Genomic DNA, 27,515 nt, shown 5'->3' with positions numbered 1-27,515 from the left:
GATGACATGTAAGTGCTTTAGTTTGAGGCCGTCGGGCGGCGGGATCGCGCGTGGTCGCGCGTGTAATTAGTCAGACCCCCGGAAAATAAAGAATTGCGTAATTTTGTGTGTGAGTTTGTGGTGATAGTTGGTGGGAGGTAGTGTGGGGGTTGTGGGAGGGGGATTGTTGCTTTGTTTTGTTTTGAAAAGTGCTCTTCTATCGGCTTGGAATACATGACCTCGTACCCTCTGACCTCTCACCCCTCTGATGATCAGTTTGACCCGGAAGTTTTCGGCAAGTGACCTCTGAATAACTGCATAATTTCGTCCAGACATGGCGACGATTCGCCGTGAAAGGTTTTCTAGCCCTCCTCTGGCAGTCTAATGCTCGATCTACCTTTTGTTTAAGATGGTTTAAAATCCAGGGCGAAAAATGGAAACATCGACTGATATTCAAAAGGAAGTCGAGCGGCTCAATACTGAGCTTGCCGAAACTGCTCGCGAGAAAGTCCAGGCAGCCGAGTACGGTTTGGTTGTCCTCGAGGAAAAGCAACAGTTGCAAGCTCAATATGACGAGTTAGAAACCCAGGCTGAAACCTTGAAGTCCGAATTGGCGTTTGCCAGAGAGGTGAGTGTTGCTTTGTTTTTGGAAATTGTAATACTCCCGATTAAGTCGTGTTTATTCTTCTGGATGCTTTGCTAAATCGCAGCTTTCGATCGATGGCAACCCGGTGGCCCGCAAGGCAATGCGCAATGGCTTGCCTCCAACTTGGTTTCGTCACTTTTATGATGATTCACTGGTGATGCTGCTGACAGTTGTCATGCACAACAGAAGTGATAAGAACACACGTGTCTTACATGGATATCAACACCTCGAGAGATGGAGAAAAAAAGAGTGTTTGGTTCAAAATCGGTGGATAAGTGTTTGGAAATGCGTGTGTCTAGGAGAAGTACGTTCTCGTCTGTCCTCTGATGCTCTGTGCAAACACCCGCTGAGACAGGTTTCGAGATGATGGAGATTATTGTCATTGTTAACGCCTTGCATTGTGATTTTATTTTACACCCCTTTTGTTGGGGCTTTTGTTTAAAAATGAGATCCTATGACCTGCTTGTTGAATATATATTATAAATTATAATCTGATGAGGTGACGTTGACATTTAACTGCCCAGCTTGAAACAGAATCATGAGAAATCATGTATGTAGCACTGCATACACAACACAGGTTTCTTTCTGTGACTTAACTTGACTAAATTGCAGATTTGTTTTTTTTTACTCAGTCTGAGAAATTGAATGTGGAGCTGACACTGACAGCATATATACTTTGGCAGTCACTTATCCGTTAATAATACATGCATGACACTGTTTCACTTTCAGACTCAGAACATACTTGTGTTGTAAGACAGGTTTGTTAGGCAGGCTTTTTTTCCCAATCCCATCAAGTTCATGTGTAGGAAGATCTGCTATTAATAAACTGTAGCACCACAAAACTAAGTGCCAAAGTGGGATGGGTAACATTCATTCTGCAGTAATTTTCATGCTCACACTCACAGGTTTGGGGGGCTATGTGGGTCAAGAGCACAGTGTGTATTGACATTGGGAATTACTCAAGAGGAGCGACACTGTGTACGAAGGAGGGGTGCTGTTAGTGTTAGTGTTATGCATAAAGGGAGAGCCGTCACAAATTAATGCTACTTTGTTTGTCTACTGCCTTGCTTGACATTCCCAATTCCCCAGTGGCTGTCTTTTTTTGTCTTTCTTCTTTTTGTGTGTGTGTGTGGTCTTATTGTACTTAGGGGGGTGTCTAATTTCTGCTGCTTTTGGTGAAACTGTAAGTGTAACATTTTTAACATTTCACACACCTGCTGACAATGTATTGGCAGTAGAGAATTGGGAGCTGGATTGGATTTGGAATGACTGATAACTGATACCCTGTCTAAATTATGCATGTGAAACTGAAAGGAGTGAGATGTTAATTGTTATACCTCCAGTACAGATCATTAGGTTTTTCTCACTCACACTTCACAGTCACATATAATATATGTGTGCCAATTGACTGTCAGCAGAGAATTCTCCCAGTAAGGTCATATATTGTACTACTTTGCAAGCCCCTGGAGCAATTTTTTGATTAGTGCTTTTGTGAACAAGAAACAATTGACAAGTGGCTCTATCCCATCTCCCCCCTTCCCCCGTCGCGATATAACCTTCGTGGTTGAAAACGACGTTAAACACCAAATAAAGAAAGAAAGACTGTCAGCAGAGAGAAGGTGGCACAATATGCTTAGTTAGTATTACTATTAGTATTAGTAATAATTACTCTTCCTCATCACTAATGATGTGCCAAAGTTTACATTTTCCCACAATAAGATACCAATTAAATCAAAAGAATGAAATCTGTCTTCCTTATGGTAAACTATGTTGTAAGAGGGAATCTCATTTCTATTTAACTTATCACTATCAGCCTTAAAACTAAAAGTTAAACTTGAAGATCAAATTCAGGTACGTGGGTGACAACATTTGATGTTATTGGAGGGATAGAAAACTGGATGGTAACGTATTGTTACCTGTTAACCCCTCAATTTAAATCAGAGCAAAAGTATGACTATGATGATTTTTTTATTATATCTATATACTTGAATGAATACCCGCTTCGCCGGGTAGACGGCTTCGCCGGGAAGAAGTACTTAGAGCCGTACGCCGAACTATGGACCCGCCAAGCTTAGGTCCCTCCCAGATTCGTGGAATGGGAACAGCACGAAAATGATTCAGTGGCCATAATGCCATTCCTGACCATATCGAGTCCCATCCTTGTCGACGAATGTAACCGTGTTAATCACCTTTGGAGGCGAACTCCACTCAAACAGGACTGAGCAAGTTATGGCTTCTCAAAGGAAGGCCAGTACATAAAATTACACAAAAGCCGCCAGACCACATCACAAACAGAACTGAAGAATGCACAGGTGTTGCTTACATAGAGACACACACACTCACACACACACACACACAAACACAGAGAAGCCGTATCTATAGAGAGATAGATGACAGTGTATTTTTCGCGTGGCTATAAATTGATTCGACCTTTGCACTTTTACAGTGAGGATAATTTACGGGTCCAATTTACGTTCTGTACACTGCGTTGACCTTCTAAAAATAGGTAACAGTAACAGAACGCCGGGAATATCCGAAGACGCTCAGCGCAGTGGACAGCGCAGTGTAGTAACTTACAACTGAACGGGAAAGCCACACGAAGGAAGGGAGATAAACGCCAAACACTGGAGAAGATAAGGAAGAGTTACTTATAATGGTGAAATGAACACAAAAACGAAAATGAGTTCAGCGCTGCGCGCTGAGAGCACGTGTTGAAATATCTCATCGATGATATTGTGTCCGGGGTGTAGCTGAATACGGTGTCCAAATTTGAAAAAGATCCACCGAGAACTTTGGCGTTGTGATGTGGTGTAGCGGCTATGGTGTGTCGGTATGGGGGCCCGGGTAAGCTGAGGTGGAACCAAAATAGCTGAGGTGGAACCAAAATCGGTTCCGCGCTGCGCGCTGAGAGCACGTGTTGAAATATCGACCAGGTTGTGTCGTGTCCCGGGTCTACTTGAATATGCCCACCAAATTTGAAGCAGATCCATCGAGAACTTTGGCCGTGCATCGCGCACAGACACACAGACACACAGACAGATACACAGACAGACACACAGACACTAGTCGTATATATATATAGATATATATATATTAAAATGTTCCCTCAGTGATAGAATGTGTTTCTTGTAGCTCTTGTATGGAATTTGTGAAGCCCAGAGAAATTGAATTGGGTGAACATGAGTCATGTTAGTAATTGTTACTGAATACAAGACAATCTACAATGCAGATATGTATTTGAGTAGATTATGTTGTTTGACATCTATTCTCTTGGTTTTCTTGGCAGATTGTGCAACCTTTTAAAGAAAGACTACATGTTTCAAAGTGTTAGACTGTCTACTAATAAACAATAAGTCAATATTTAAACTGTAGTCATAGTTGTCTAGTCAAAAAGTCAGTGAGAATTATGAAAATCTATTCTTGCAGACCCTAGTACTTTCTCTGAATAGACTGTCACTCAGGTCACTGAGGGTTTAGCTAAGATTACAGGGTTAAATCTATTCTGGAATTTTCAAGCATGTGTACAGTACTACAGACTTGCGAACCCATACGATTTCGCCGTATTTTGGACGCATGATTGTCTAGAATACGATCATTACAGTCAGTGGGAAAAAAATACGAGGAGAAAAATTCCAAGAATACTTTTCTTCACAAGCGCATTCCCAAGTTGATCGAGTATTTTGACACATGAGTACAGTTTTTGTCAGTAATCATTAAGAGAAGCATTTGTTTTAAATGTATTTATTAACTTAATTAATGATGCGACGGATGCGTGTGAAGCATGTTTTAATCATGGATGTTTGATTGTTTGAGAAATTTACTCCAAGTGTAAACTAAAACAGGGGTTCCCAGGTCTGGTACTAGATTAAAAGCAGATGAATGAACTATGATACTGTATCATCAAATGATGACTCTTTTATGTTTTGCTATTTTATGTGACTTTTCACTTGTTAATTTCAGGCTCTGAACAAGCACCACATAGATCTGCGACGACATCATCAATCAGGAGCACACCATGAGGAGCGCTTCCTGGAGGAGACGGCTCAGAGGGAGGAGAACTACCAGTCCTCCATCAGTGAGCTGGAGACGGAGCTCAAAGCCGTCAACCACTCCTTGGAGCGGCTCAACATTGAAAATGAGCGGCTTTCGGCGAACGTCACCGAACTCAGCCATCAGGTGTGTATTGTACATGATGCTGAAAATTGTTCACTTGTTTTTAAACAAATTTGTAAGTATGACTATCAGGTTAATGTTTAAACAGTGTTTAGTCTGCCAGTGTTGTCCATGAGTGGCTGTGTTTTTGATTTTTGTAGTTCTATGTAAATGCTATGTTACTAAGTTATTCAGCTTTTTAGTTACATTGCAAATTTTCAGTGCAAAAGAGAGATAAACTGCTCAGACTGACGATGCATACAGCTTTATTTGTGTTTGGTCTTACAAGTTACATTTGTATTTTCTTTTACATCTTGAGTGTAGATTGGTTTGGTATTTTACGTTATTTTAACTGCAAGCATAGTAATTCCTTGAGAATGATATATATATCTGCAGATTATCTGAACAAGCCATGCTGCACGCTTTAATGACTTACGTATAATTTTCTTCCGCTGTCTGTTGCTAGGTTGAGGTTTTGGAGGCCCAGCGAAACCAGCTGAAGCATGAAAATCGCGAGTACAAGGTACGAGAGAATCGTAACTTGGCCGACTATGCGGAGCTGGAGGAGGAGAACATCTCCCTGCAGAAGACTGTCTCGCAGCTGAAGACAAGCCAGGTAGGTCGTTGTGTTTTTTGTCATGGAAGTGAACAATAACACAAAGTTTTTTAGCCTGGGAGTAAAAGGCAATGGGACATTTGTCCCCCTCAACCAAATTCCGATGGGACATAAGCTTAGTCGAAGGCAAGAAGCGCCAAAGAGGCCTCTACGCGTTTTTGATCAAAGATGCAAAATGATGCAATATGGTGCCATCTGAGAATTAGCCGCTATGTCGTGTTATCTCTGTATGTGTGTGTGTGTGTAATCCGATGTAAAGTGTACATTTGGTGGCGCAGTGGTACGTAATCTCAATGCGCCCGTTGACGCACTGAAGAGAATTGTGATGGGACATTTTCAGATTTAATGCGCCAATGGCGCAGGGCGCACTAGTAAATGAAACCCTGATAACAACAATGATTCTGGGGTTCCTAAGCATCATTCCTAAGCATCAAAACCCAAAACCATGTTAAAGTGTTTCTGATGCTTTTTTTAAACGTAGTTGTGATTAGGTTTTGTGTTTGATTGGTGCATATTGTTTTAAGTGATCAACCAAATGGTTGAAAAAAGTGAATGGCTAAAATGGCATCACTTTTCAATATATATTTTGTGTAGAGAAAGCCATGCTGACGAGCGTGAGGTAGTAAATGCCCCTTTCCTTGGCTTGAAATTTAGGACCTGCTGAGTTAAAATATAGACTCCGGTATCAGCTAGAATCTCAATTATATACTTTTATCTGAATGGGTTTTCTCTGTATGCAAGCAGGAGGTGTAATGTATGACCTGCTGAGGTAGAACATAGACTCGCGCATCAGCTAGAATCTCAAATAAAATCTTTCTTCTGAATGGGTATTCTCTGTATGCGTTCAGGTGGAGTTTGAGGCTGTAAAGCACGAGAGAAGGCGCCTGCAGGAGGAGACGGAGGACCTCCACCTCCAGTTGGAGGAGATGACCAACCTCCGCAGGATCGTGGAGAGGAACCTGGAGGAGGCTCTCAGCTCCCTGCAGGCCGAGCGCGAGCAGAAGCACGCTCTCAAGAAAGAGCTGGACCAGCGTCTGACGCGGGAGTCCATGTTCAACCTCAGCAACCTGGCGCACTTCAGCGGCCTGACAGAGGGCCTGACCGTTTCGACGTACTCCAACAACGAGTCGTCGCAGGACTCTGGTGCGGAGGAGGACGGGGAGGGGCAGGACCACCCGGCGCTCAAGCGGATTGAGGCCGACTTCTCCTTCTCCAAGAAGGACGGGGAAGCCCCTCCCACGCCACGCCCTGGTAATGTGGGGGACATCCTCAGTGAGATTCAGGTACGTCTACCACTTGTGCTTTGATATTTCTTTCTTTCTTGGGTTTGAATGTAGTTTTCCCCATAGACTTTAAAGTCGTTGCTGTAGTGATTAATGCTGAACAAAGCAATTTTGTGAGTGTTTGTCTTTTCTGTGTGTGTGTGTGGATAGGAACTTTTCTACCAGAATGATCACCATAGGTGTGATGCAAGTAAGAAATTTGATCATGTGTTCTAGGAAATGTACACACGTTGATTGCGTTGTTGTGACACATTGGACCAGATGATGTAATGTGAATTCTGCACATGTTAGAATTATGTTTCTTTCTGAAAACGAGTAGAGCAGTACAGCTGAAGGTTTATCTGCAATTTGTGAAGCATAATGCATGTGTTTTGTATTATAATATAAAATGGATTTGCTGACTGTGATAAGTCTGACAGAATGAAGACCATTCCTTTAAGCCCCCTATTAGTCGGGGTGAAGCTGACTTCGCTAAGTCTATGTCAAGAAGCTTTGGCACTGAGTTTTCAGTTAAAAGACTTAATGAAGTCTTTGCAAAGTCAAGTCAATTAAGTACCGCCTTAGTCAGCAGTTCGCAAGTTTTCATGAGTAAATTAGCATTTTTCCTGGGTGTGTACAGGTGACTGAGGTTGGCAAGCTGGAATCCATGCTGCAGCAGTCGGAGGAGGAGAAGATGGAGATGCAGAAGGCACTTGATGAGGCACGCAAGCTAATGCAGGACACCCAGCTGGACCTGGTGGAGCAGAAGAAGCGGGCCGACCAGCTCAAGTCTTACATCTCCTCCCTCTCCGCCGTGCGCGAAACCACAGCCGCCCGGCTGCCCAACGACCTTGAGGTGTCCTTTGACGAGACCATGCTGCGCGAGATGGAAGAGGAGACCGACCCAGAAAAGAGGGCTCTGCTTCAGCTGCGCAATAACCTGCAGCTGAAGGACAAGAAGTACAAGACAGCGCTGAACGAGATCGGCAGTCTGCAGGCGGAGATCAACCAACTGCAGAGCGCGGCGGCTTTGGGCAATCTGGGCACGGGCACTGAGTTTGACGATGCCCTGATGGAGCTGAAGAAGAAGTGCATGCAGTACGAGGAGACCATGAGGGAGCAGGACCGTGAGATGAAGAGTCTGACGGAGCAGGCCAGCAGGGCCAACGGCAGCGTCAGCTCCACTCAAGCTGAGCTTGTGCGCATCACGGAGGACCTGGCCCAGCTCTACCACCTGGTGTGCGAGGTCAGCGGAGAGACCCCGTCTCGCGTCATGCTCGACCACGCCAAGTCCTCCGTGGAACCGGTCCAGCCCAGAAGCGGTCGCGAGAGCAGCGAGGAACCTTCCACACCCACTGCTGAGAGCAAGCCCCTCCCCTCTGCTGATGCTAACACCACTGCTGAAAGCAAATCCACCCCTGCTAAGCTCAAATCAAAATCCCGACGGGAGAGGAAGGCCATGGATGCCAAGGGTGACCCCACGTCGTGCGAGAAGCTGTCAGAGACTGTTGTGGACCAGGTGAAGTTCCTCAAGCAGGCGGTGGAGCACCTGATGGAGAGCTCCAAGAACTGGAACCGCGACAGCGGCTCTGGGGACAACGCCGAGGACGTCATGGAGCTTCAAGAACAGGTGATCAAGTTGAAGGCCATGCTGTCCACCAAGCGTGAACAGATCGCCACCCTGCGCTCCGTACTTAAGGCCAACAAGTCCACCGCCGAGGTGGCCCTAGCCAACCTCAAGCAGAAGTACGAGAACGAGAAAGTCATTGTGACAGAGACCATGTTGAAGCTGCGCAACGAACTGAAATCCCTTAAAGAGGACGCGGCCACCTTCGCCTCCCTGCGGGCCATGTTCGCCACCCGCTGTGACGAGTACGTCACCCAGCTGGACGAGTGCCAGCGGCAACTGGCGGCGGCGGACGAGGAGAAGAAGACCTTGAACTCTCTGCTGCGCATGGCCATCCAGCAGAAACTGGCTCTGACCCAGCGTCTGGAGGACCTGGAGTTTGACCGCGAGCGTCGCAACATGACCCGCCGGCCCGGTGGGCGAGGGGCGGGCAAGATGACCAACTCCAAAGTAAGTCAGAGCAGCCACTCGTCCCATGGGTCCTCTGAGGACTATGGGGGCTACTCCCGGCGGGTCCTACAAAACTTCCGCCGAGACTATTAGAGTTAGGCAGGCTGGGCAGCCGCTGAGCTTGGTGCACAGAGCTTTGGGTAAGTGACATAACACCACCCCGCCTGGGCTTGCTACCCCTTTCATCTTACTCTTCTTCTTCTTATCTGTCGGTTCACTCACTCACTGGCTCCCCCTGTTTCTTTCCTTGTGGCTTGGGTGGCTGCTAGTTGCTAGCTGCATCGTGGGAGTGGACCTTATAGGACACCTAATCCATCCATTTGTACATAACCACATGTAAACATGTACCTTTTCTGCAGTTACTTTTCACTACCATTTATCCCATCCATCTCATGATCTGTTCTAAGGGCTGTCGCCAGGCATCTCTCATGAGACAAAACTTTCACATATTAACCCATTCAGTAATTCTGTACCAGAAGCATTGAGGCGAGTACAGGTTTTCTTAATGACTTAGCTAGTTTTTGTTGTTGCTGTTTGGAGAAAAAAAATCTTTAAAGATCTGTACAGGAATTCAAAAGTACAGCTTGTATTTAATTAGAAGTATTGGATTCATGGAAAGAACACTCCAAGTTTTCAGGCTGCTATTTTTGATTGAAGAATTGTGAATATGGACCATTACATTGGGGGTGGAGGAAAATAAGAGAAAAAGAACAGAAGACATCAATACGGCTGAAATCATAGGATACAAATCTGTGCTCACCTTGGTGCTATGAAGTTTTTTTTCTCGTTTTACATTATTTCATTTGTACTGTCACTTATTTCTCTGGACACTAACATGTAACTTGTTAGGTTTGTTATGAATTAGACACTACCGTACAAGCATTAATACTGAGAAAATCAGACTCGGCTGGTTAAACTACATCCATGGCAGGATGGTAGTAGTAACAAGTTCATACGTAGTTAGAGCCTTGCATTTCATCCTCGCTTTTTTATATTTAGTCAAGTTTTGACTAAATGTTTTAACGTAGAGGGGGGAATCGAGACGAGGGTTGTGGTGTATGTGTGTGTGTGTGTGTGTGTGTGTCTGTCTGTGTGTGTGTGTGTAGAGCGATTCAGACCAAACTACTGGACCGATCTTTATGAAATTTGACATGAGAGTTCCTGGGAATGATATCCCCGGACGTTTTTTTCTTTTTTTCGATAAATGACGTCATATCCGGCTTTTTGTAAAAGTTGAGGCGGCACTGTCACACCCTCATTTTTCAATCAAATTGATTGAAATTTTGGCCCAGCAATCTTCGACGAAGGCCGGACTTCGGTATTGCATTTCAGCTTGGTGGCTTAAAGATTAATTAATGACTTTGGTCATTAAAAATCTGAAAATTGGAAAAAAAATTGTTTTTTAAAACGATCCAAATTTACGTTTATCTTATTCTTCATCATTTTCTGATTCCAAAAACATATAAATATGTTATATTCAGATTAAAAACAAGCTCTGAAAATTAAAAATATAAAAATATTATTAAAATAAAATTTCCGAAATCGATTTAAAAACAATTTCATCTTGTTCCTTGTGGGTTCCTGATTCCAAAAACATATAGATGTGATATGTTTGGATTAAAAACACGCTCAGAAAGTTAAAAAGAATAGAGATAAAGAAAAGCGTGCTATCCTTCTCAGCGCAACTACTACCCCGCTCTTCTTGTCAATTTCACTGCCTGTGCATCGAGCGGTGGACTGACGATGCTACGAGTATACGCTCTTGCTGTAAAAATGCAGTGAGTTCAGTTTCATTCTGTTAGTTCGACAGCTTGACTAAATGTTGTAATTTCGCCTTACGCGACTTGTTCTTCTTTTAAAGTGGCATAGTCAAAGCAAGCATTGTCAGCCTATTAGTTGTAGGGTAGCCTTTGGAACTATGGTTCATGTAGCCTTTGGAACTATGGTTCATTATTAAGGTAGATCAAGACGATCTGCTGTTGTGAGTTTTTGAAAATAGAACAGCTTTTGATCCTCAGTGTTGGGTATCATCTATTACAAAACTTGAATGACAATTTGCATCACTTTGTTCTTAAAAAAGTGCTGCATCTCCAAAGACCCTGTGGTATACAAATTTGGAGCAAAGTTCAGATCTTAGCTATGTATTGAATGGTATGATCATGAAGTCTGAGTATTGCTAAGTTCTGCTGTCCTCTAATAGATTAAATATATTATAACCTTTAGGAGACCATGTTAGATTTGTATGCCTTATCTGTGAGGCAGCTTCATATATATATACTGCAGACACCAATTTTAAAGCGAGAGTGTCAAAACCAACCTACGGAATGTCTTTCGCACAAACAACAGAATGTCTCTGTTTAAATAATTATGTTTGTGGTATAGAGAGAAAACTGAACAGTTTAGGTTCTCCTCCAGAGAAACTACCGATATCATAATTCATTTCATATCATATGATCATCATTTGTCATGACATAATCGTGTCCATGAGATCTTAGTAAAGGGAGAATTGAGGGGTCACCTTTCAGAAACTATCCACATTTTCAGGACTTGTTCAGGAGAGGTATTCAGGATACATTTTTAGTGGCAGTTGACCGCATGTTGGTGCTGTTTGAACTGTAAGTCGCCCTAATTGCCATTCATGGAACTCATTTACAGCTGTAACGAACCCCCCTCTTGCCGCTAAAATCCCTAGCAGTGTGAAGCTGCCGGTTTTTGATTGATGTTTGTATGGCTGTATCAGCATGTGGTCTTATGCAATGGGGCACCTCGCTGATCGTGCATCTCTTTGCTAGTAGGGGAGCGTCAAATGGCCGTGATTTTCTTTGATAACGGTTTTGCGAATGTGTACATAGCAAGAAGTGAGGTAACAACCTTGATAGCTAAAGAGTTCGCAATAGGTGACGTGAATAGCAGTTAAAATCAGAATTTAGAGCCCTTTAGCTACAATGATGATGGCCGCTAAAGCCACTTCAAATTTGTCACTACTCGTGGATACCTCTCCTGGTCAGTTAGTTGTTATGTCACTGGGTCATTTCTCATGGTGGGATCACATTTTGGTGACGGTCAGTCTCACATCACTGATTTCCCATGGAGGGATCTGATCATGTGATGCATCTTCTCAATTTGACAAGACTGAAAAGGTAAGTGCTCGAATTTATTTCTTCTTCAATCTGACAAGAAAAGATTCATCTAATTTCTCTTGAGTACAATCCTGGAAGCAGTTTGAGTGCTATTTTTCAGGTACAGTATTTTAGTGTTGTTGATGAACTATCTCAAATTGTTTCTTCAAACTTTAGTCGTAATAGTGCAGAAGAAAGCCCAGCCTGCATGTAAATTGTCACTTTTAAAGTATTATCTTGAGCAACTGAAAATGGTGTTGCTTGTGAGTCTGCAACAACAACAAAAGTGTAATATTTATTGTTTTTAACGTTGTAGGGAGAGATCTCCTTTCATGAAAAGTAAAAACTGGTGGTTTTTTTTATAAAGTAGCACTTTTTTTTCTTGAACTTGTGTACTTTTATTACTTCAGGGAGAAAAAGTAAATTGAATGAAAGTTATAAGTGCACGTTATTTCTAACAATGCTGTGAGTTGCTTTCTTATTAGAGAGAATGCAGTAGTATAGTAGTTGATTACCATAATGTGATGAGAGTTCAGCACAAAAGTCTGAGTGAACGTAACTGTTTTTGAAACTGAGAGTAACAGTGATTAAAGCACCGCTAAAGTGAGTGAATTGTAAATTCAGACAATAAAAGTTGTGAGAGTGTGTGACTAATAAATTATGATACCTGACTATTTTGCTGACCACTTGGACCTCTACAGCAACAAGGGATTAACAGTAAGCTCTGCCTTCCTCCAGGTTCTCCCTCTTTCCCTCTTAGCATGCTGCTGCTACCGCCATTTTTAATGCTTTTTGTCTTCAACTTTGCTGTGATATTTGACTGTCTGACCCGGCGGCCTGTGTTCTTTCAGTTGCCTTTCAGTTTTCTAGTCTGCACAATTTTCTGTAAACTTTTTTCTAAAAAGAATTGGTTTTTTATGTTCCTAATCTGAGTTAGAAGTGAAAATTAACAAATAGATAGTGATGTGAATAACTTGCAGTGATCTTGACACTTAGTGATGTGAATCACAGTAGATACTGAGTAAGATACTTTAGATAGTGATTGGTTTTGTCCGACTTGTGTACACATATAATATATTTCTGTTAATGGGCAGACTGATGATATACACTTGATAGTTTATTTGGATAGGAGGCTGCAGATTTTATTTCTAAAACACACTGATTGATATATTTGTTTAATTAATTAAGTATGCTGTAACCATATTTCTCTAGACTCAGGACTTGTCTGTCATTCTTTTCTTCTGCTACATCATAGTACATGTTTTACTCTTTTGTTTATGAACATATGATTTGAAAATACGTATGTGCAAATACATGTACCTCTTCTTACCAAATAAATAATCTTCCCATTTCTAATCTTGTTTTCTGTAAAGATTCTGAGAAAGTACTTGCATGATATGTTCTTCAGTTCAAGTAAGCTGTTGGTGTGTACTGTTAACATGTTATTGTTACAGATGATGAGTTTAGTATGTATGGGGGGAAAACATCTTAGAAAAGTTGCCTTTTTTATTATTTCTGAAGATGTGCCTTCTCCGGTTGTTTTGTCTGGTAAACAGTTCAACAAAATACATGAGCCTAGTCTGGTTATGTTTGAAATTTTTTGTTTAATCAACAGATGAAAACAAAAAGGGAAAGGGGTGTAAACTATTTATAGGTGGAGTTTTTGAGGAACATCCAAACAAATACAAGTATCAGACACTGAGAAAGTATTCTGCATGCAGTGATGTCAGTGGTAAAACTGCTTATTTGAAAGCTTAAGCAAAATATTTGGTGTTTACAAAGAGATTGATTTGGGTTGTTTCAGCAACATTCTGCTATAGATGTAATTTTTTGCTTCCCTGTTCTGTGAGTGTCGTGCCAAAACGTATGCTTCTCCCAAAAAAAACCCACCAAAACAACAACACAAAACATGATTTTGTTTCCATTTCACATTTGAGAACATTTATGTGCATTTTTTTTCCTTAGCTGTGTTTGTTTTAATGTGCACACTTCTAAGTTAACAGTTCCATTGTATCGTCTTTATTCTGATGCTGTGGAAAAGAAAAGAAGTTCCTATGTTCATTTCTTCTTCACAGTACATGTACAGTTACTTACTTCAACTATTTTTATTTTGTGGTCTTTTGTAGAACTGTTATGAATTGTCAATACATGCATTCAAAGAAAAATCATGAATGGGGAAGGAAGTACACTCTTACGGGGCAGATTCTCAGAAATTACAGCACACACACACGAACACACACACGAACACACACACACATATCTTGATCACTACAGTATCTAAAATCAGGGCAGCACAGATTTGAAGGCAAAACAGACAGGAGGGAGAAGATAATATATATATATATATGTAGATTTCCATATGTATATTTCCGGCTGGGACAAACAAATAGGTACATCCATCACTGTCAGGGAGCAGAGGTTTCAGAATATTAGATTGGTCACCGTGCGCAGATCTGACAGATTATGAGATTGTCTGGCTTATGGCCCAGCGCTGTGTTGCTTAGCCCTGTGGCAAAAGTTATGTCATGTAGTTTTGTAATGTGTCATTGCCAAAAGGAAGGGTTGCTTGTCATTAATGTAGATTGTTGTTTTTGTGTAGTTCCTGTTTTGTTCCTAGTACTTATCAGTACTTGTTTGTGGGTATGTACAGAATAGATAAACAAACACATGAGTAAATAAATCAATAGTTCACAAAAATGAAATTAATCAAATAAAAAAAAAAGGGGGGTGGGTCGGGGTTGTGGGAGAGGATTTTGGGGAGGTTGTAGAATGGTACTGGTTCGTACTGGTAGCAACTGGCAGATTATATAAAGTAAACAGAGTGCATGCCTGCCTTGTATTTTTAATGCTGTTCTCCGTGATATTCATAAAAGATCTAAGCAACGTTTCACGTCTACAGGAATAGATGATATTTGTTTGCTCAGGTAAGATTGTGCAACAGGCTTTAAGTTAGTACATGTATAGTGTGTAAAGTTCATGATGTATTGAGCCACACCCCTCACAGTTTGAATGCATGCGTTTTAAGTGCAGAAAAACATTCACAAAAACAGGATACGGTTACAGTCATTGCAGTGGCAATGCACTGCTCAGTCTGATGCTTATGCACACAAACAGTTGAACGTAGTGAACTTTCTGAAGTTTCTCTCTTGAAATTTTTCTTTTTCTTGATTTTTTTTGTATACATACATGTACAAGATATAGAACCTTGGAGTAGAAAAGTGAATCTTTCGCTCTCAGGCTATCTTCTTGTAGAAAAGGGTCTGAATATAAAATGTGGTTGAAGTCATTTAAAAATGTGTGGTATATATTTGCATACACACTCAATGACTCATGCATGCACACAAACAAACATATGCACTCACAATCAAAGTTAAAAGCAGAGGGGTCTACCTTCAAGTTTTGGAAAGTTTGATTTTACTACCATCTTCTGTAGTTTTGAAAATCTCCTACCTTTGTAATCTTTCCAGATGATGTTTTTATAAAGTGGCCTGCATGTAATTTTGCAGCTGTCAGCCTCATTACCAGGAGACATTTGATCACCTGTAAAATAAGCAATCTACTCTCAGTCTCTGTCTCGCTCTAACTCGCTTTCTTGATCTAGCTCTTAGACTCCTTACTTTCAGTGTCATCTTTTGAATAGTATCTGCCCTAATGTAAGAGCAGCACATGGAACATGCACATTTCTGTGTAGTGTTTTTGGGTACTTTTTAAATTTCTTCACTTCTTGAAACTTCAGTTATGTTAGAATTTCTATAAATCTGTGGCTTGCAAGAGCTGTTTTACCATCCAAAACGACACGTAGGCTTGCATGCAGCTCGAGCTTTGTCACGTTTTCTCTCCCTTATCCTTCTATACTTTGAAGTCAGTAATTCAAAGTTTGTTAGAAATTTCTCCCTGGTGTTTGAATAAAGAAAAATCACGTAGCCATTGGGAGGTATCATCCTGCGCAATGCACCTCTTGGTCAAGTTCTAATATTCACATGGGCAGTGCTGCACACCTTTGTACTGATTAGCGTGCATACTCACAGGTGAAACTTTCGCATTCTGTTCAGAAACAGAGAAGCAGGACTTTTTTTTAATTTTTTTAATTTTTTTTTTAAGGTAAACAAATCTTGACTCTTTTAGCACATCACCAGTTCATGTTCCTCATAGGTGTACTTTAGAGGCCTGTGATGACAAAGAGAACTGTTACTCGTCTTTTGTCATCACATGTTCTGGTTTACAATTACAGACAGTAGGACAAGACAAGGCATTTGTTTTTCCTGTGGCTTTGACTGTGCGTGGTGGGGTGTTTCAGAGCTGATGTCCTGCAGCCCTGGCAGTTGCAGCAGCCAGCCGATGACCACCAGCATCACTGAGGAACGCATGTGACTCGTACCGCAACCTCCACAGCCCTGAGCCTCCAGCTTTCTTCCCCCCGCGACTAGCTCACGTCAGTTCTCTTTCTTTGCGGGGGTCGTCCTTTCGATCTGGAGTGCATTCCTGTGGGGTCGACCAGTCTGTGCGAGATAAAGACTGAAAATCTGCCATTTTGTGAACCCCTCCCAACTTTCTAGGTTCTTCTCTGATGCATCCTGTTTTCAGAGACCTGTCTTCTGTTTCTAGACCCGTACTTGCCGAGACTTGCTTGGCACCTTGAGTCGATCAGAGTCTGGAAACCCTTTTCAGCTGTCAGCTACGCTCAAAGTGGGCAAGCCTGTGATGAAAAAAGACGGTCTGACTCGGTGCCTACCCTCTTCTGTTGTCTCAAGCTGAAATGTCTCCTTATTTTTATGCCTATGTGACTATATGTCAGAGAGTGACTGAGATAATGAGCTACCTCCACTTACCACGGTGTACAAGTTCCACTGGTCGAACCGACGTGATTTGTGGTGCCAAAATGGACCTTGGTTACACACAGTGACTTTTGTTTGCGGTGCGTGTGCAATGACGAGAGAATCTAAAGGATACAGGGAAATTATACACAATTTTTGTTGAACTGCAAACTGCTTCCGGGTGTTTTGAGCCTACGCATTGCTCCACAGGATGAACAGTTTGCAAAACGGTGTCTTAGTTTTTCAACATGACGAAAGGGACTGATCTATGCGTTTGACTCACGGGACATTCCTGCTGAATGTTCTTTCACTCAAGGAAGTGTTCTGTCATGCCTCATATTGGGGCTTGACCTGGCCCTGGCCTAGAGTCTCCTGGACAAGGATTAACACAATTCAACAAATGACCTTTGCACGGAACCCATCAGAAAGTCTGGTTTCAAGATATTTATTTCCAGAATAACGGAGGCCATTTCCACAGATTTGCCATGTGCTGATCAAAGGTCGTACCTGTTTCTTATTTGGAGTCACAAAATGTTTTCGAAACTATTGACAGGTTTGGTTGGTATAAATTGTTGAATGAATTTTTGTGAAATTTGTTTTTGCTTCTGATTATTTGGTTCTTGTGATCTCTTGCAATTACAAACTTTTTGATGGCGAAAAAAGCATACAGAAACCATATCTTTCAAAATTATAATACATTATTTGATAATTTTAAGTAACTGAATTTTTTCACTCCATATTGTTGAACATTTTTCATCCTTATCATGCGTTAATAAATGTACACATACATGCAAGCTTGCACATTAGTGGGTCACGGAAACAGATTGGATTAATACAGAAATGACTTAGCATTTCATTTTGGAGTAGTGATGAAAAGAGCTTATTTGTGCTAATCATCCTGTTGCATTTATTGTGAAAAAGTACTGTCATCCTTACTGTTCTGGTAAAGAAAGTTGCTATTTCATATTAATTTGCTAGTCAAAATTGAGAAATTAACAAATGTTTTACCTTCTGGTTAATCTTACACAGTGTACCAAATTTTGTTTGGATTTTGTAAAAGTTTTTAAAACAGTAAGCTTTGTTTTTCCACTTGAACCTTTGTTTTCATGGTAATGTACATAGTTGTTTAACTTTCGGTTTTATTTTATTCTCTTTCTTGTTTTAAGTATTTTTATACTGACTAATTTCGTACCGAGTTAACAACTGCATTTTATTGATGATATGCAACATTGTAATATGTTGATTCCTTTATGCGTGTAAATCTGTTAAATGATAGGAAGAAGTTTGGGTGATATTGGCTTGTTTTGTCTATTGATGGAGTATAGAAATGCTCCTCATTCTCAAAACGTTGTTATTGTTTGCTTCGGGAGATATTGTAACAGGTCAGTCCTGTTTCCACCGAAGCTACATGGTGTAAATACAGAATACTCCAACAGGGTTTTAAGTTTGCAATATCGTGGGGTTGGTTATACATGGATATTCTCATTACCTATTATTGCACAAACTAACTAGAGATGAGTTGTAATAGTATTTATTGTCCTAGACTCTATAATCATGTGTTCAAATCACTCATTGCCAGCTCTTAACCGATGGGAAACACTCTCAATTCTTTTCATCGTTTTAGGTCATCATGCCTCCGTTGCTGTCCCTGTCAATCAGATTTTATTGCAATCGTTATTCGGAAATGAATGTTCTGTTTGAGCTCATGCGTGGTGTGTGAACCAGTATGTGTAGTGGTTTTATTGTGAAAGCAACTTACAAGGCTGTTAAATTGGCTTTGCTCGGCAAATCTTCATTTGCTGTCCCAATTTAGCTACGTTTTATTGATTGTAATGTGTATGTTGCCAGTACTCTACGTGGCACTATTAAATGATTTAGACAATGGAATGTCTGCCATCTTGTGTGTGTGTGGGTGTGTTTACTGTTTTTCGTTCTTACACTTCTGCATTGATTGCGTCCTGTTATCACGTTCTTATTCGTTCTATGGAGCTTGTTAAGTAATATTATCAATCAGAAGCTGCAAACACAGACACACGCACAGTCACACACACACACACACACACACACACACACACACACACACACACACAAGCACAGGCACACATGGACATGTGGTTTGTACCAATATAATCTGAATCAAGTTCAGATGCAAGCAACTCTTGTTTAGACCTTTGTTGTGGTTTCTCTTTCCTGTGTGACTATGTTTCTCAACAATGTTTGCAAATTGTGTCCTACGTGTGTGTGTGTGTGTACTCATTATATCAAGTTGCTCTGACTTCAGTGTGCCGTTTGTAAAACGAAGAAAGAGAGATCGTATGGTAGAGGGCCCCAAAGGGAGGGTATCATCACGATCACGGGAAGGGAAATTTTAGCTTTCACGATCACAGTTACCTTGATTTTTGTTTTCACGATCACAAACACCTTGACGAATAGAGGATCATAGAGTGATACAGCTGTGAAAAATGTACGTTGAAAATAAAATGCTTTGCAATAATGCCCATCACGATCACGAAAACAAATGACGATCACGATAATGAGACTTGATTTTTTTGTCATCACGGATCACGGGCAAAGTCCCATCACGATCATAGAAATGGAAATTTCGGCAATCACGGTCACAGAAAGGTAAAAAAACGCCAATCACGATCACGATTTTAAACCCTTTGGGGCCCTCTATGAATGGTAGAGTCAAAACAAAACAAAACTACGTACTATAGATCAGCTACCATACGATCTCTCTTTCTTTGTTACAAAGGCTAAGGCCGCAGAGCTGTATCTGAGGGGGGATGCCTTAGTTCTGGACCCCCCCACCCCCTCCTCCTTACACAGCAAATGTACCTTTTATTCTCAAGAGACCCAAAATCCTCATTTCAAATGCTAAATGTCATCAATATCTGGGGGACCTTGCCCCCCCACATCCCCTTGCCTGGCAAGCCCCTGCCTCACTTTGGAAGCCCCTCCCACTAGGACCGGGTATACTGAAGTCAGAGCAACTTGACCAAACACACACAGATATATTGTTGGAATGAAATTTTGAAAGTCATGGAAATTGTTTCCCTTCTCCAAAAGTTACCTCCCGTGGAAGAGTTATATTTATTCAGACAACAAAGTAATACAAAATACGTAATGTAGCTGTATTTTAGCTTCTGAGATGATCTGAATCAACCGTATATTTTGATTTTTAAAACAGAAAAGAAAAGAAATAAATCTGGAATAACAACAGGTCACGTGATAACTCCTTTCAGTGCCGTAGCCATCTTGGCTTGGAAACGATTTCACCTTGCACGCTTTGAGCTGAAAGAACTCAACATCGCAAAGGTTAGTTTACTCAGATAAGCTAGGCTCCGTTGACAGAATAAACACCCCCACAAATAAACGAAACGTTGTAGTATTATCCGATGACCGCTGTATTTTGTCAAGATGGAAATGATGAATTTCAAATTCTTGGCGGGCTAAACATTCACATGATTCAGACACTGAAACAGTGGAAAGAGACCACGTTGACAGACAGAAAGCTTGGCAACTCACTGGAACTTGTTCATATATCTTTGGGTGGATTTTAATGGCATTTTAATTTTAGCGTCTCAAATTTAGTCGGCAGGGGTAAAACAAAATCACAAAAAAACACCCAGCTCGCAGTCAAAAACGCCCTGAAAGTGGCATTAGATAGCTTCACTGATTAGCGCAGGTTAGCCTATTCATTGTCTTCAAGTCAATTTTACTCGAGTTAATTCGGGCAGTTGCAGCAGGAATAGATCGACACACTACAATCAGGAATCATTTATTCACCAGGCATTATACGCCCTTTCTTAGAGCAACAATGTGCTTTCATGCCGTTTATTAGGTTCAGTAAGCTGACACAGTGGTACCTGTCACCAAACACTGCATTCTTTGCAGATGTCTTGTGAAAGTAAAATAAAGTTTATGGTAAGATTAAAGGAGCACTTTTATATGGAGGTATCCTATCGCTGACATTGGAGAGACCTACATAGTACAGATTTAACACTAAACAGCAAGGAACGCCCGTGTAAAATAAAGACTGAATATTCGTTTATAAATATAATTGGAAGAGGTTCTCTGATGATCGCAGTAATAAGAAGACACCAATATTAGCTTATCGAAGTCCTTTACACAATCTCTTAATTTCCTGATCACTAAACTTGGTTCAATTGCTTGCTTTTTACATTTAGTCAAGTTTTGACTAATTCAGTGTTTTTAACATAGAGGGGGGAATCGAGACGAGGGTCGTGGTGTATGTGTGTCTGTGTGTGTGTGTGTAGAGCGATTCAGAGTAAACTACTGGACCGATCTGTTTGAAATTTTTCATGAGAGTTCCTGGGTATGATATCCCCAGAGTTTTTTTTCATTTTTTCGATAAATACCTTTGATGACGTCATATCCGGCATTTTGTAAAAGTTGAGGCGGCACTGTCACACCCTTATTTTTCAATAAAATTGATTGAAAATTTTGGCAAAGCAATCTTCGACAAAGGCCGGACTTTGGTATTGCATTTCAGCTTGGAGGCTTAAAATTTAATTGATGACTTTGGTCATTAAAAATCTGAAAATTGTAATTAAAATAACTTTTTTATAAAACGATCCAAATTTACGTTTATCTTATTCTCCATCATTTGCTGATTCCAAAAACATATAAATATGTTATATTCGGATTAAAAACAAGCTCTGAAAATTAAAAATATAAAAATTATGATTAAAATTAAATTTCCGAAATCGATTTAAAAACAATTTCATCTTATTCCTTGTCGGTTCCTGATTCCAAAAACATATAGATATAATATGTTTGGATTAAAAACACGTTCAGAGAGTTAAAAAGAATAGAGATATAGAAAAGCGGGCTAACCTCCTCAGCGCAACCGCTACCGCGCTTTTCTGTATTGTTAATTTCACTGCCTTTGCCACGAGCGGTTGACAGACGATGCTACGAGTGTACACAGTACGGTCTTGCAGAAAAAATGCTTTGCGTTCAGTTTTATTCTGTGAGTTCGACTGAGCTTGACTAAATGTTGTATTTTCGCCTTACGCGACTTATGTTTGTTTGTTTTTATATTCGCTCAATCGTTTTATACGTGTTTCAAACGAGATTATAGTGCAGCTTTCTTTTTATGTAAGAAGTTCCACGCTTTTGAAGAAATCAAATCATGACTACTGCAACTTTTGGTCAAACCGTTTGAATCAACTCATCACTCGCTTTAAGCAACACACACACACGCGCGCGCACACACACTGACACACATTCAAAAGTGACATGTCAAACTTGTTGCTTTTGCTTTATATTGCATGCATTATCAGATCGTTTTCACAGGTTTCATGAAAGCATGTTTGAGAATGTCACGCTTGCTTATTTGTTTGCACCCCTGCATGAGTTCTGTGCATGTTAATTTGCAGTAGATTGCACGAAGAAAGAAGAAATGAAAAGAAGAATGCTGCTGCTGCATTTGAACAGCTGCAAGGAGGAGGTCAATGAGGGGACTGCAACCAAGAAATGCGGTAGCGGTGAAAAGTGGAGGGGTTTGGCCGTTATGGGGCTACGCGCATTCCTCCTGATATGTCTGCTGCTACTTGCCGATGCCCAAAAGTGGCCTGTGAATGGAGACTGTCAGCCATGCCAGTGCTATTACAAGATGACCATGTGAGTGTCTATGCACCTATCGTACCACTCTTACTTATTTATACTGAAAATAAATTACAAGATGAGGATGAATAACTACCCAATCCTTCACGTTTTCTGTTCCGGGGCACTGAATAAACTGGAACCATGCTGTTGAGTTATGGTTTACATGTACATGTATGTGTTTCAGGCATGGGAATTGTCTTTCCGCCAAAAAAAATTTTTGTTCCGCCGAAAAGGCAAAAGTGTCCGCCGAAAAAATAAAGGGGGGATGTACACAAAAAAAGCACCGGTTACTTTTGCCTTTGCGCAAAAGCCCGCGAAAACTTTCCGTACTTTGTTCACGCACTGCTACCGCCCGCCTCAGTTACTTGAACTTTTATGTTTGAAAGTAAACCAGATTGCACAGATTGTGTTACAAGTTACATTTTCCTGTTTGTCTCAACAGATCAATTTTTTAACAAATTTAAACCATATAATACATGTATATATTTTTTTCCTTCAAAAAAGCAAAAAACTAAAAACTAAAAACTCTGATTCTAAAAACAGAATTTAATGACAAACTTGGAGCTCAGATGACGCCAGATTGCACCATCTGGGTTCTTTGGAGACATTTTTTTCCGGGGGGGCATACCCCCGGACCCCCCTAGTAAGGCTAGGCGCTTTGCGCCGTCGACTTGACGCTTCGCGTCTTCAGTTATACATTTTCAGTCTTTTTTACAATTTTCAATTCCCATGCCTGGTGTTTAAGTTGAAGGATGCGCTTATTCCATGTACGAGAGTGGAACTGGGAATCTTTGGGGTTAAATGGGTCCGGAACTAAGGCATCCCCCCCTCAGATACAGCTCTGCAGCCTTAGCCTTTGTAACGAAGAAAGAGAGATCGTATGGGAGCACTTTGTTCCAGTAAATGGCATATTTTCATCATGGCATTGGGGCCGCTTTTAAAATAATTGATTCAAATCTGAAATCAACCTTAGTTCAAGGATTTCTGTCCTTTGAAATGTTTGAAGTCTGTTTCGGATTTTTCTTACAACAGAGTACGTGGCCTGCCACCGGTACTTCGTTTTTGTTTGTTTTGTTTTTAAGTCATTAAAAAAAACCTTCTTTTTCAAAAAAGAAAGCTTTCTCAAACAAAAGCAGCTCAGTGTAATGAAGTTTCTTCACTTCTATTTGCAGTTTTGGGCGAATGCGCAGCGTCAACTGTTCTGATAAGGGACTGAAGGGTATTCCTCCAAACCTCCCTCGCGATCTTACAGCCTTGGATCTTTCCTGGAACCCACTGGACGGACACGAGCTGCGTGAGAATCTCTGCAAGTTCAAATCCCTCCAGACCCTCACCCTGTCATTCACGGACCTCACGTCTCTCTCTGGCATCTTGAAGGAATGCTCCACAGTGCTGGAGCTCAACCTCACAGGGAACCGCCTGAACCAGGTAGACGTCAAAACCTTTCAGGGCATGGAGAACCTTCGTCGCCTGCTGGGCTTGGAGGTGGAGACTGCGTTGACAAGTGACGTCTTCAAGGAGCTCACAAGTCTGAAGGACCTGGATCTAGCTTTCTACGGGAAGAGCCTACCTGAGGGGTTGTTTGATGGCATGGTCATCCGAAGCTTGAACCTCGTCCTGACCCAAGCTACCTCTTTGCCCAGGGGAGTGTTTGACTTTGGGCAGAGAACCCTGAACACTTTGGAGCTGGTTGGGGAAAGAGTAACCACCCTGCCGGAAGACCTCCTGGAAGGCCTGTCGGTGTTGAGAAAACTCTACCTGACCATGCCATCGGTTCAGAGACTCCCAGAACGCTTCTTTCTTGGCCAGCAGCAGGACCAGGACCCTGTCGGCCCTGTCAATCTTCAGGAGGTGGAGATCACGGGAATCAAGACCCTCCCTCCCGGCCTCTTCAACCAGCTGGCAAACCTGGAGACCCTGCAGCTGAAGGAGATCGGCAACTTCCCTCAGGTGGGCTTCCTGGTCGACGTAGTCAACCTGCGCATGCTGGTCATCACTGGCAGCAAACTGACCAGCATACCCGCCTCTTGGTTCAAGGAGCTCTACAGCCTGAAGACGCTGAAGCTATCTGGCGATCAACTGGAAGAGCTGGACGAAAACGTCTTCAAGGGGCTGCTCAACTTGAAAGAGCTTGACCTCTCCTATAACAACCTGAAGAGAGTGACTGGGAAGTTGCTGGAGCCTCTCAGTCAGTCCCTGGAGACTTTGGTGTTGAACAACAATTTTCTCACAGAGATCAGTGATGACTGCATGAATGGCCTTCGCTCCCTGCGGTTCCTTGACATCAGTGAGAATCGCTTGACCAACGTGTATGAAGAATCGTTTGTTGGTATGGCGTTTCTGTCTAACCTCAACATTAACAACAATCGTCTTACATCTCTGCCAAGAAACCTATTTCAAGATCAGATGCAGCTGGAAACCTTGTCAGTGGCTGATAATTATTTAGTGGAGTTTCCAGTGGCCATTCTGAAACTGAAGTCTTCTTTGGTGCGTCTGGATTTGTCTTCCAATGAAATCCGACAGGTTCCTGCATTGGAGCTGTGTCAGTTTGTCTACCTGGAGACTGTCAATATTGTGAGCAACTCACTCCACTGTGACTGTGATCTATTTGCATTTACGCAGTGTCCAAATACCACAGTGCAAGGACAGTGCCAGACACCAGCAGAATATCTGGACATGTACCTGAAAGATATCAAAGCCCCACCATCTTGTAGGTATGAAAAGAAACCCATGCAAGCATTCATCACAACTCAAGCAGCACCAACTCTGGAAGAACAAGGAGCACAAGAGCCGCAAAAAGCAGAAACTTACACCAACACAAAACTGAACGGGTCTAGCATGCACAAGGATGCAAAGAAACTCAACAGCACAGTGGTAAGAAATTTATTCCTGGAAGAAGAACTTGGCGCTTCTGTTTCTCCCGAATCTGACACAAGCACAACTCCTAGCACCTTTTCAAGTCTGCTGAATGGGTCTGCGGACATGTTTAAAGAGACTGCCAATATTGAATCTGAAGTCAGCAAGAAGACAGAAGATAGGTTGGCTCTGGAAGGAGGAAAGCAGAATGATCAACAAGGACCTGAGTCTAGTACACCAAGTGCAAAAGAGCCAAGCAAAGATATGAGCATGCTTAAAGACAACAAAGATTCTCCGCCAGACATTTCACTAGGAGAACAAGACTCGATGATGGGAGACACTCCAGCCAAAACTAACAGCAACCAGATCAAGGAAGACGCAGGACAAGTCAACGCCACAGCTGATCCTAAGGGCAACGCGGGTATGGTAAATGCAGACTCGGAGCCGTCAGCCAACAACCCATCACAGCGCATGCAGCCGTCTGGGAATGATGAAGGGACCCAAGGGCAAGTAAACAAAGATGCTGGAGAAGGAAGGTCCTCCATTGAGGGTCTCCCAGATAATGGACGTTCAGATGACCCAGATTTGGGTGAGATGGTTGACAAGAAGGAGCAGAGCAGTCCAGCCCCAATCGGTCAACTGGAAAGACCTGAATACAACTCCACCGATGGACTTGCAGGAAGAAGTGGACTTGGTCAGGCGCCGGCCAAAGCGGAGGAGATTGAGGACAGTGGCGGCGAGGGCACAACCAAGAACCCTGAGAAAATCGCCTTCAACTTCACCATCAGCGCCCTGGCTGCTCTGTTGGTGTTTGGCTGCGCTCTGCTGGTGGTGTTTGGCGTCCGTCGTTGGCAGCACAAAGGTAGTTACGTGGTGACCAACCAAGACAGTGAGGATGCAGAAATGAACAGTCTGGGCAGTCAGGGCAGTGGTGACAAAGCTTGTGCCTTGCCTGACGACTCGGAGGAGACTCCTCTGGATAAAGAGCTTTATAAGAAGTGAACTGGAATCAGTGTGAGTTGTTGATCCTTGCTTGTCTAGAGCAGGATCTTATCCTCAATCAGGGGAGGATACTCAGAATTATTTGAAGTAGAATATGATCTGAATCTGATCCCAAGTCAAAAAAGGGTACGTACATGTCTGGAGTAGGATCTGATCCTAAATCAAGAGAGTATTTTCTGAAGTCAAATCTTGCTTCAAGAGAGCTAAGAAATACATGCCTGTAATGGAAGAGTGTCTTTTTCTGTGAATATGTGTTTACGTATAATTCCTACTGTGCACTCAACTCGAACAGCGAATCAAAATCGGCCTCTATATACCTGTCGGTGCTATACCAGTACCACGGAACAAAAAATATGTATACTGAAGTAAATGATATGTGGAATAAACTATACCATAGATTCAAGGATCATAGAAGGGAAATGCACATTTCATCATACATATTTGAATGTTATTGTTAGTGAACTGGGACTTTTTAATACAGATACTGGTTGTAAACAAAAGTCTTATCAGGCAGATTCAAATGGATAAAGCATATTATTTTTTTTCAAGGACTTAAAAGCTCTTGTTTTCAAAAATAGGATTGGACTTTGGAGATGGCTGATATTCATCAAACGATGACACGAAGACAGTTTGTGTTATGAACCAGTATTGACGTTAACCGGCAATTACCGGTTGAAACGAGAAAATACCGGAACAACATTGGCTGCCGGTATGACCTACCAGTTGATCTTTAGAACTACCGAGGTTTTTTCGCTGGTAAAAAACAACACCACTACTCTGAGTTGGACTCTGACTGGTTCCAATGACCAGCCTGCTGTTTTTTTCTGGACTTTGCATTATTAAAGTTTGCATAATGGTTTGAAAAAATACTAGCGCCATCACTGATGAACCTTACTCATTAATGTGTGCAAGTATGGTGAAAATATGGACTTTGAGGTTGACATATTTTACTATAGCTGTCTGCTCTATCACATCTGGTAATACACATGTACTAAAATGTAGCATCATTTTTTTTTAGTTATGCACGTGGTTATTGGAGGAAATCATGGCCATTGGGGCGGGGATATAGCTCAGTTGGTAGCGCGCTGGATTTGTATTCAGTTGGCCGCTGTCAGCGTGAGTTCGATCCCAGGTTCGGCGGAAATTTATTTCACAGAGTCAACTTTGTGTGCAGACTCTCTTCGGTGTCCGAACCTCCCCCCGTGTACACTACATTGGGTGTGCACGTTAAAGATCCCACGATTGACAAAAGGGTCTTTCCTGGCAAAATTGCTTAGGCACAGTTAATAATTGTCTACCTATACCCGTGTGACTTGGAATAATAGGCCGTGAAAGGTAAATATGCGCCGAAATGGCTG

At 41.8% G+C, this 27,515-nt stretch overlaps 2 protein-coding genes and 1 long non-coding RNA gene across 6 annotated transcripts in view; 2 read left to right on the top strand and 1 right to left on the bottom strand.

The window, feature by feature from the left end:
- The window catches only part of LOC138964297 (uncharacterized), a 300,694-nt gene that overhangs the window by 193,601 nt on the left and 79,578 nt on the right, over positions 1–27,515 (bottom strand). The gene's annotated exons all lie outside the window — the stretch shown is intronic.
- Positions 302–18,552, top strand: LOC138964286 (protein bicaudal D-like). Of its 3 annotated transcripts, XM_070336200.1 has the most exons (7): positions 302–607; positions 4,586–4,801; positions 5,244–5,393; positions 6,242–6,676; positions 7,296–8,732; positions 12,553–12,568; positions 16,149–18,552. In XM_070336200.1, the coding sequence occupies exons 1-7, from the start codon at positions 413–415 to the stop codon at positions 16,220–16,222; spliced, it is 2,523 nt and encodes an 840-aa protein (XP_070192301.1). In that variant the 5' UTR covers positions 302–412; the 3' UTR covers positions 16,223–18,552. The 3 variants fall into 3 exon arrangements, with proteins under 3 accessions (XP_070192301.1, XP_070192302.1, XP_070192300.1); XM_070336201.1 differs by lacking the exon at positions 12,553–12,568; XM_070336199.1 differs by lacking the exon at positions 12,553–12,568 and having other exon boundaries at positions 7,296–8,872.
- LOC138964285 (uncharacterized) lies at positions 19,817–27,051 on the top strand. 2 transcript variants are annotated; one of them, XM_070336197.1, is made up of 3 exons: positions 19,817–19,983; positions 22,071–22,314; positions 23,472–27,051. In XM_070336197.1, the coding sequence occupies exons 2-3, from the start codon at positions 22,094–22,096 to the stop codon at positions 26,155–26,157; spliced, it is 2,907 nt and encodes a 968-aa protein (XP_070192298.1). In that variant the 5' UTR covers positions 19,817–19,983; positions 22,071–22,093; the 3' UTR covers positions 26,158–27,051. The 2 variants fall into 2 exon arrangements, with proteins under 2 accessions (XP_070192298.1, XP_070192299.1); XM_070336198.1 differs by having other exon boundaries at positions 19,890–19,983; positions 22,129–22,314.

The sequence above is a fragment of the Littorina saxatilis genome, linkage group LG4, assembly GCF_037325665.1.
Source record: "Littorina saxatilis isolate snail1 linkage group LG4, US_GU_Lsax_2.0, whole genome shotgun sequence".
Taxonomy (NCBI): Eukaryota; Metazoa; Mollusca; class Gastropoda; order Littorinimorpha; family Littorinidae; genus Littorina; species Littorina saxatilis.
Note: the sequence above shows the minus strand (reverse complement) of the source record. Positions and strands in the feature narration are given on the sequence as shown.

Bases quoted from the DNA above. Each gene is read 5' to 3' on its own strand.
- LOC138964286 (XM_070336199.1), top strand. From the start codon at position 413: ATGGAAACATCGACTGATATTCAAAAGGAAGTCGAGCGGCTCAATACT. The intron at 608-4,585 runs GTGAGTGTTGCT...TGTTAATTTCAG, and splicing joins AATTGGCGTTTGCCAGAGAG to GCTCTGAACAAGCACCACAT. The intron at 4,802-5,243 runs GTGTGTATTGTA...GTCTGTTGCTAG, and splicing joins TCACCGAACTCAGCCATCAG to GTTGAGGTTTTGGAGGCCCA.
- LOC138964285 (XM_070336197.1), top strand. From the start codon at position 22,094: ATGAAAAGAAGAATGCTGCTGCTGCATTTGAACAGCTGCAAGGAGGAG. The intron at 22,315-23,471 runs GTGAGTGTCTAT...TTCTATTTGCAG, and splicing joins TGCTATTACAAGATGACCAT to TTTTGGGCGAATGCGCAGCG.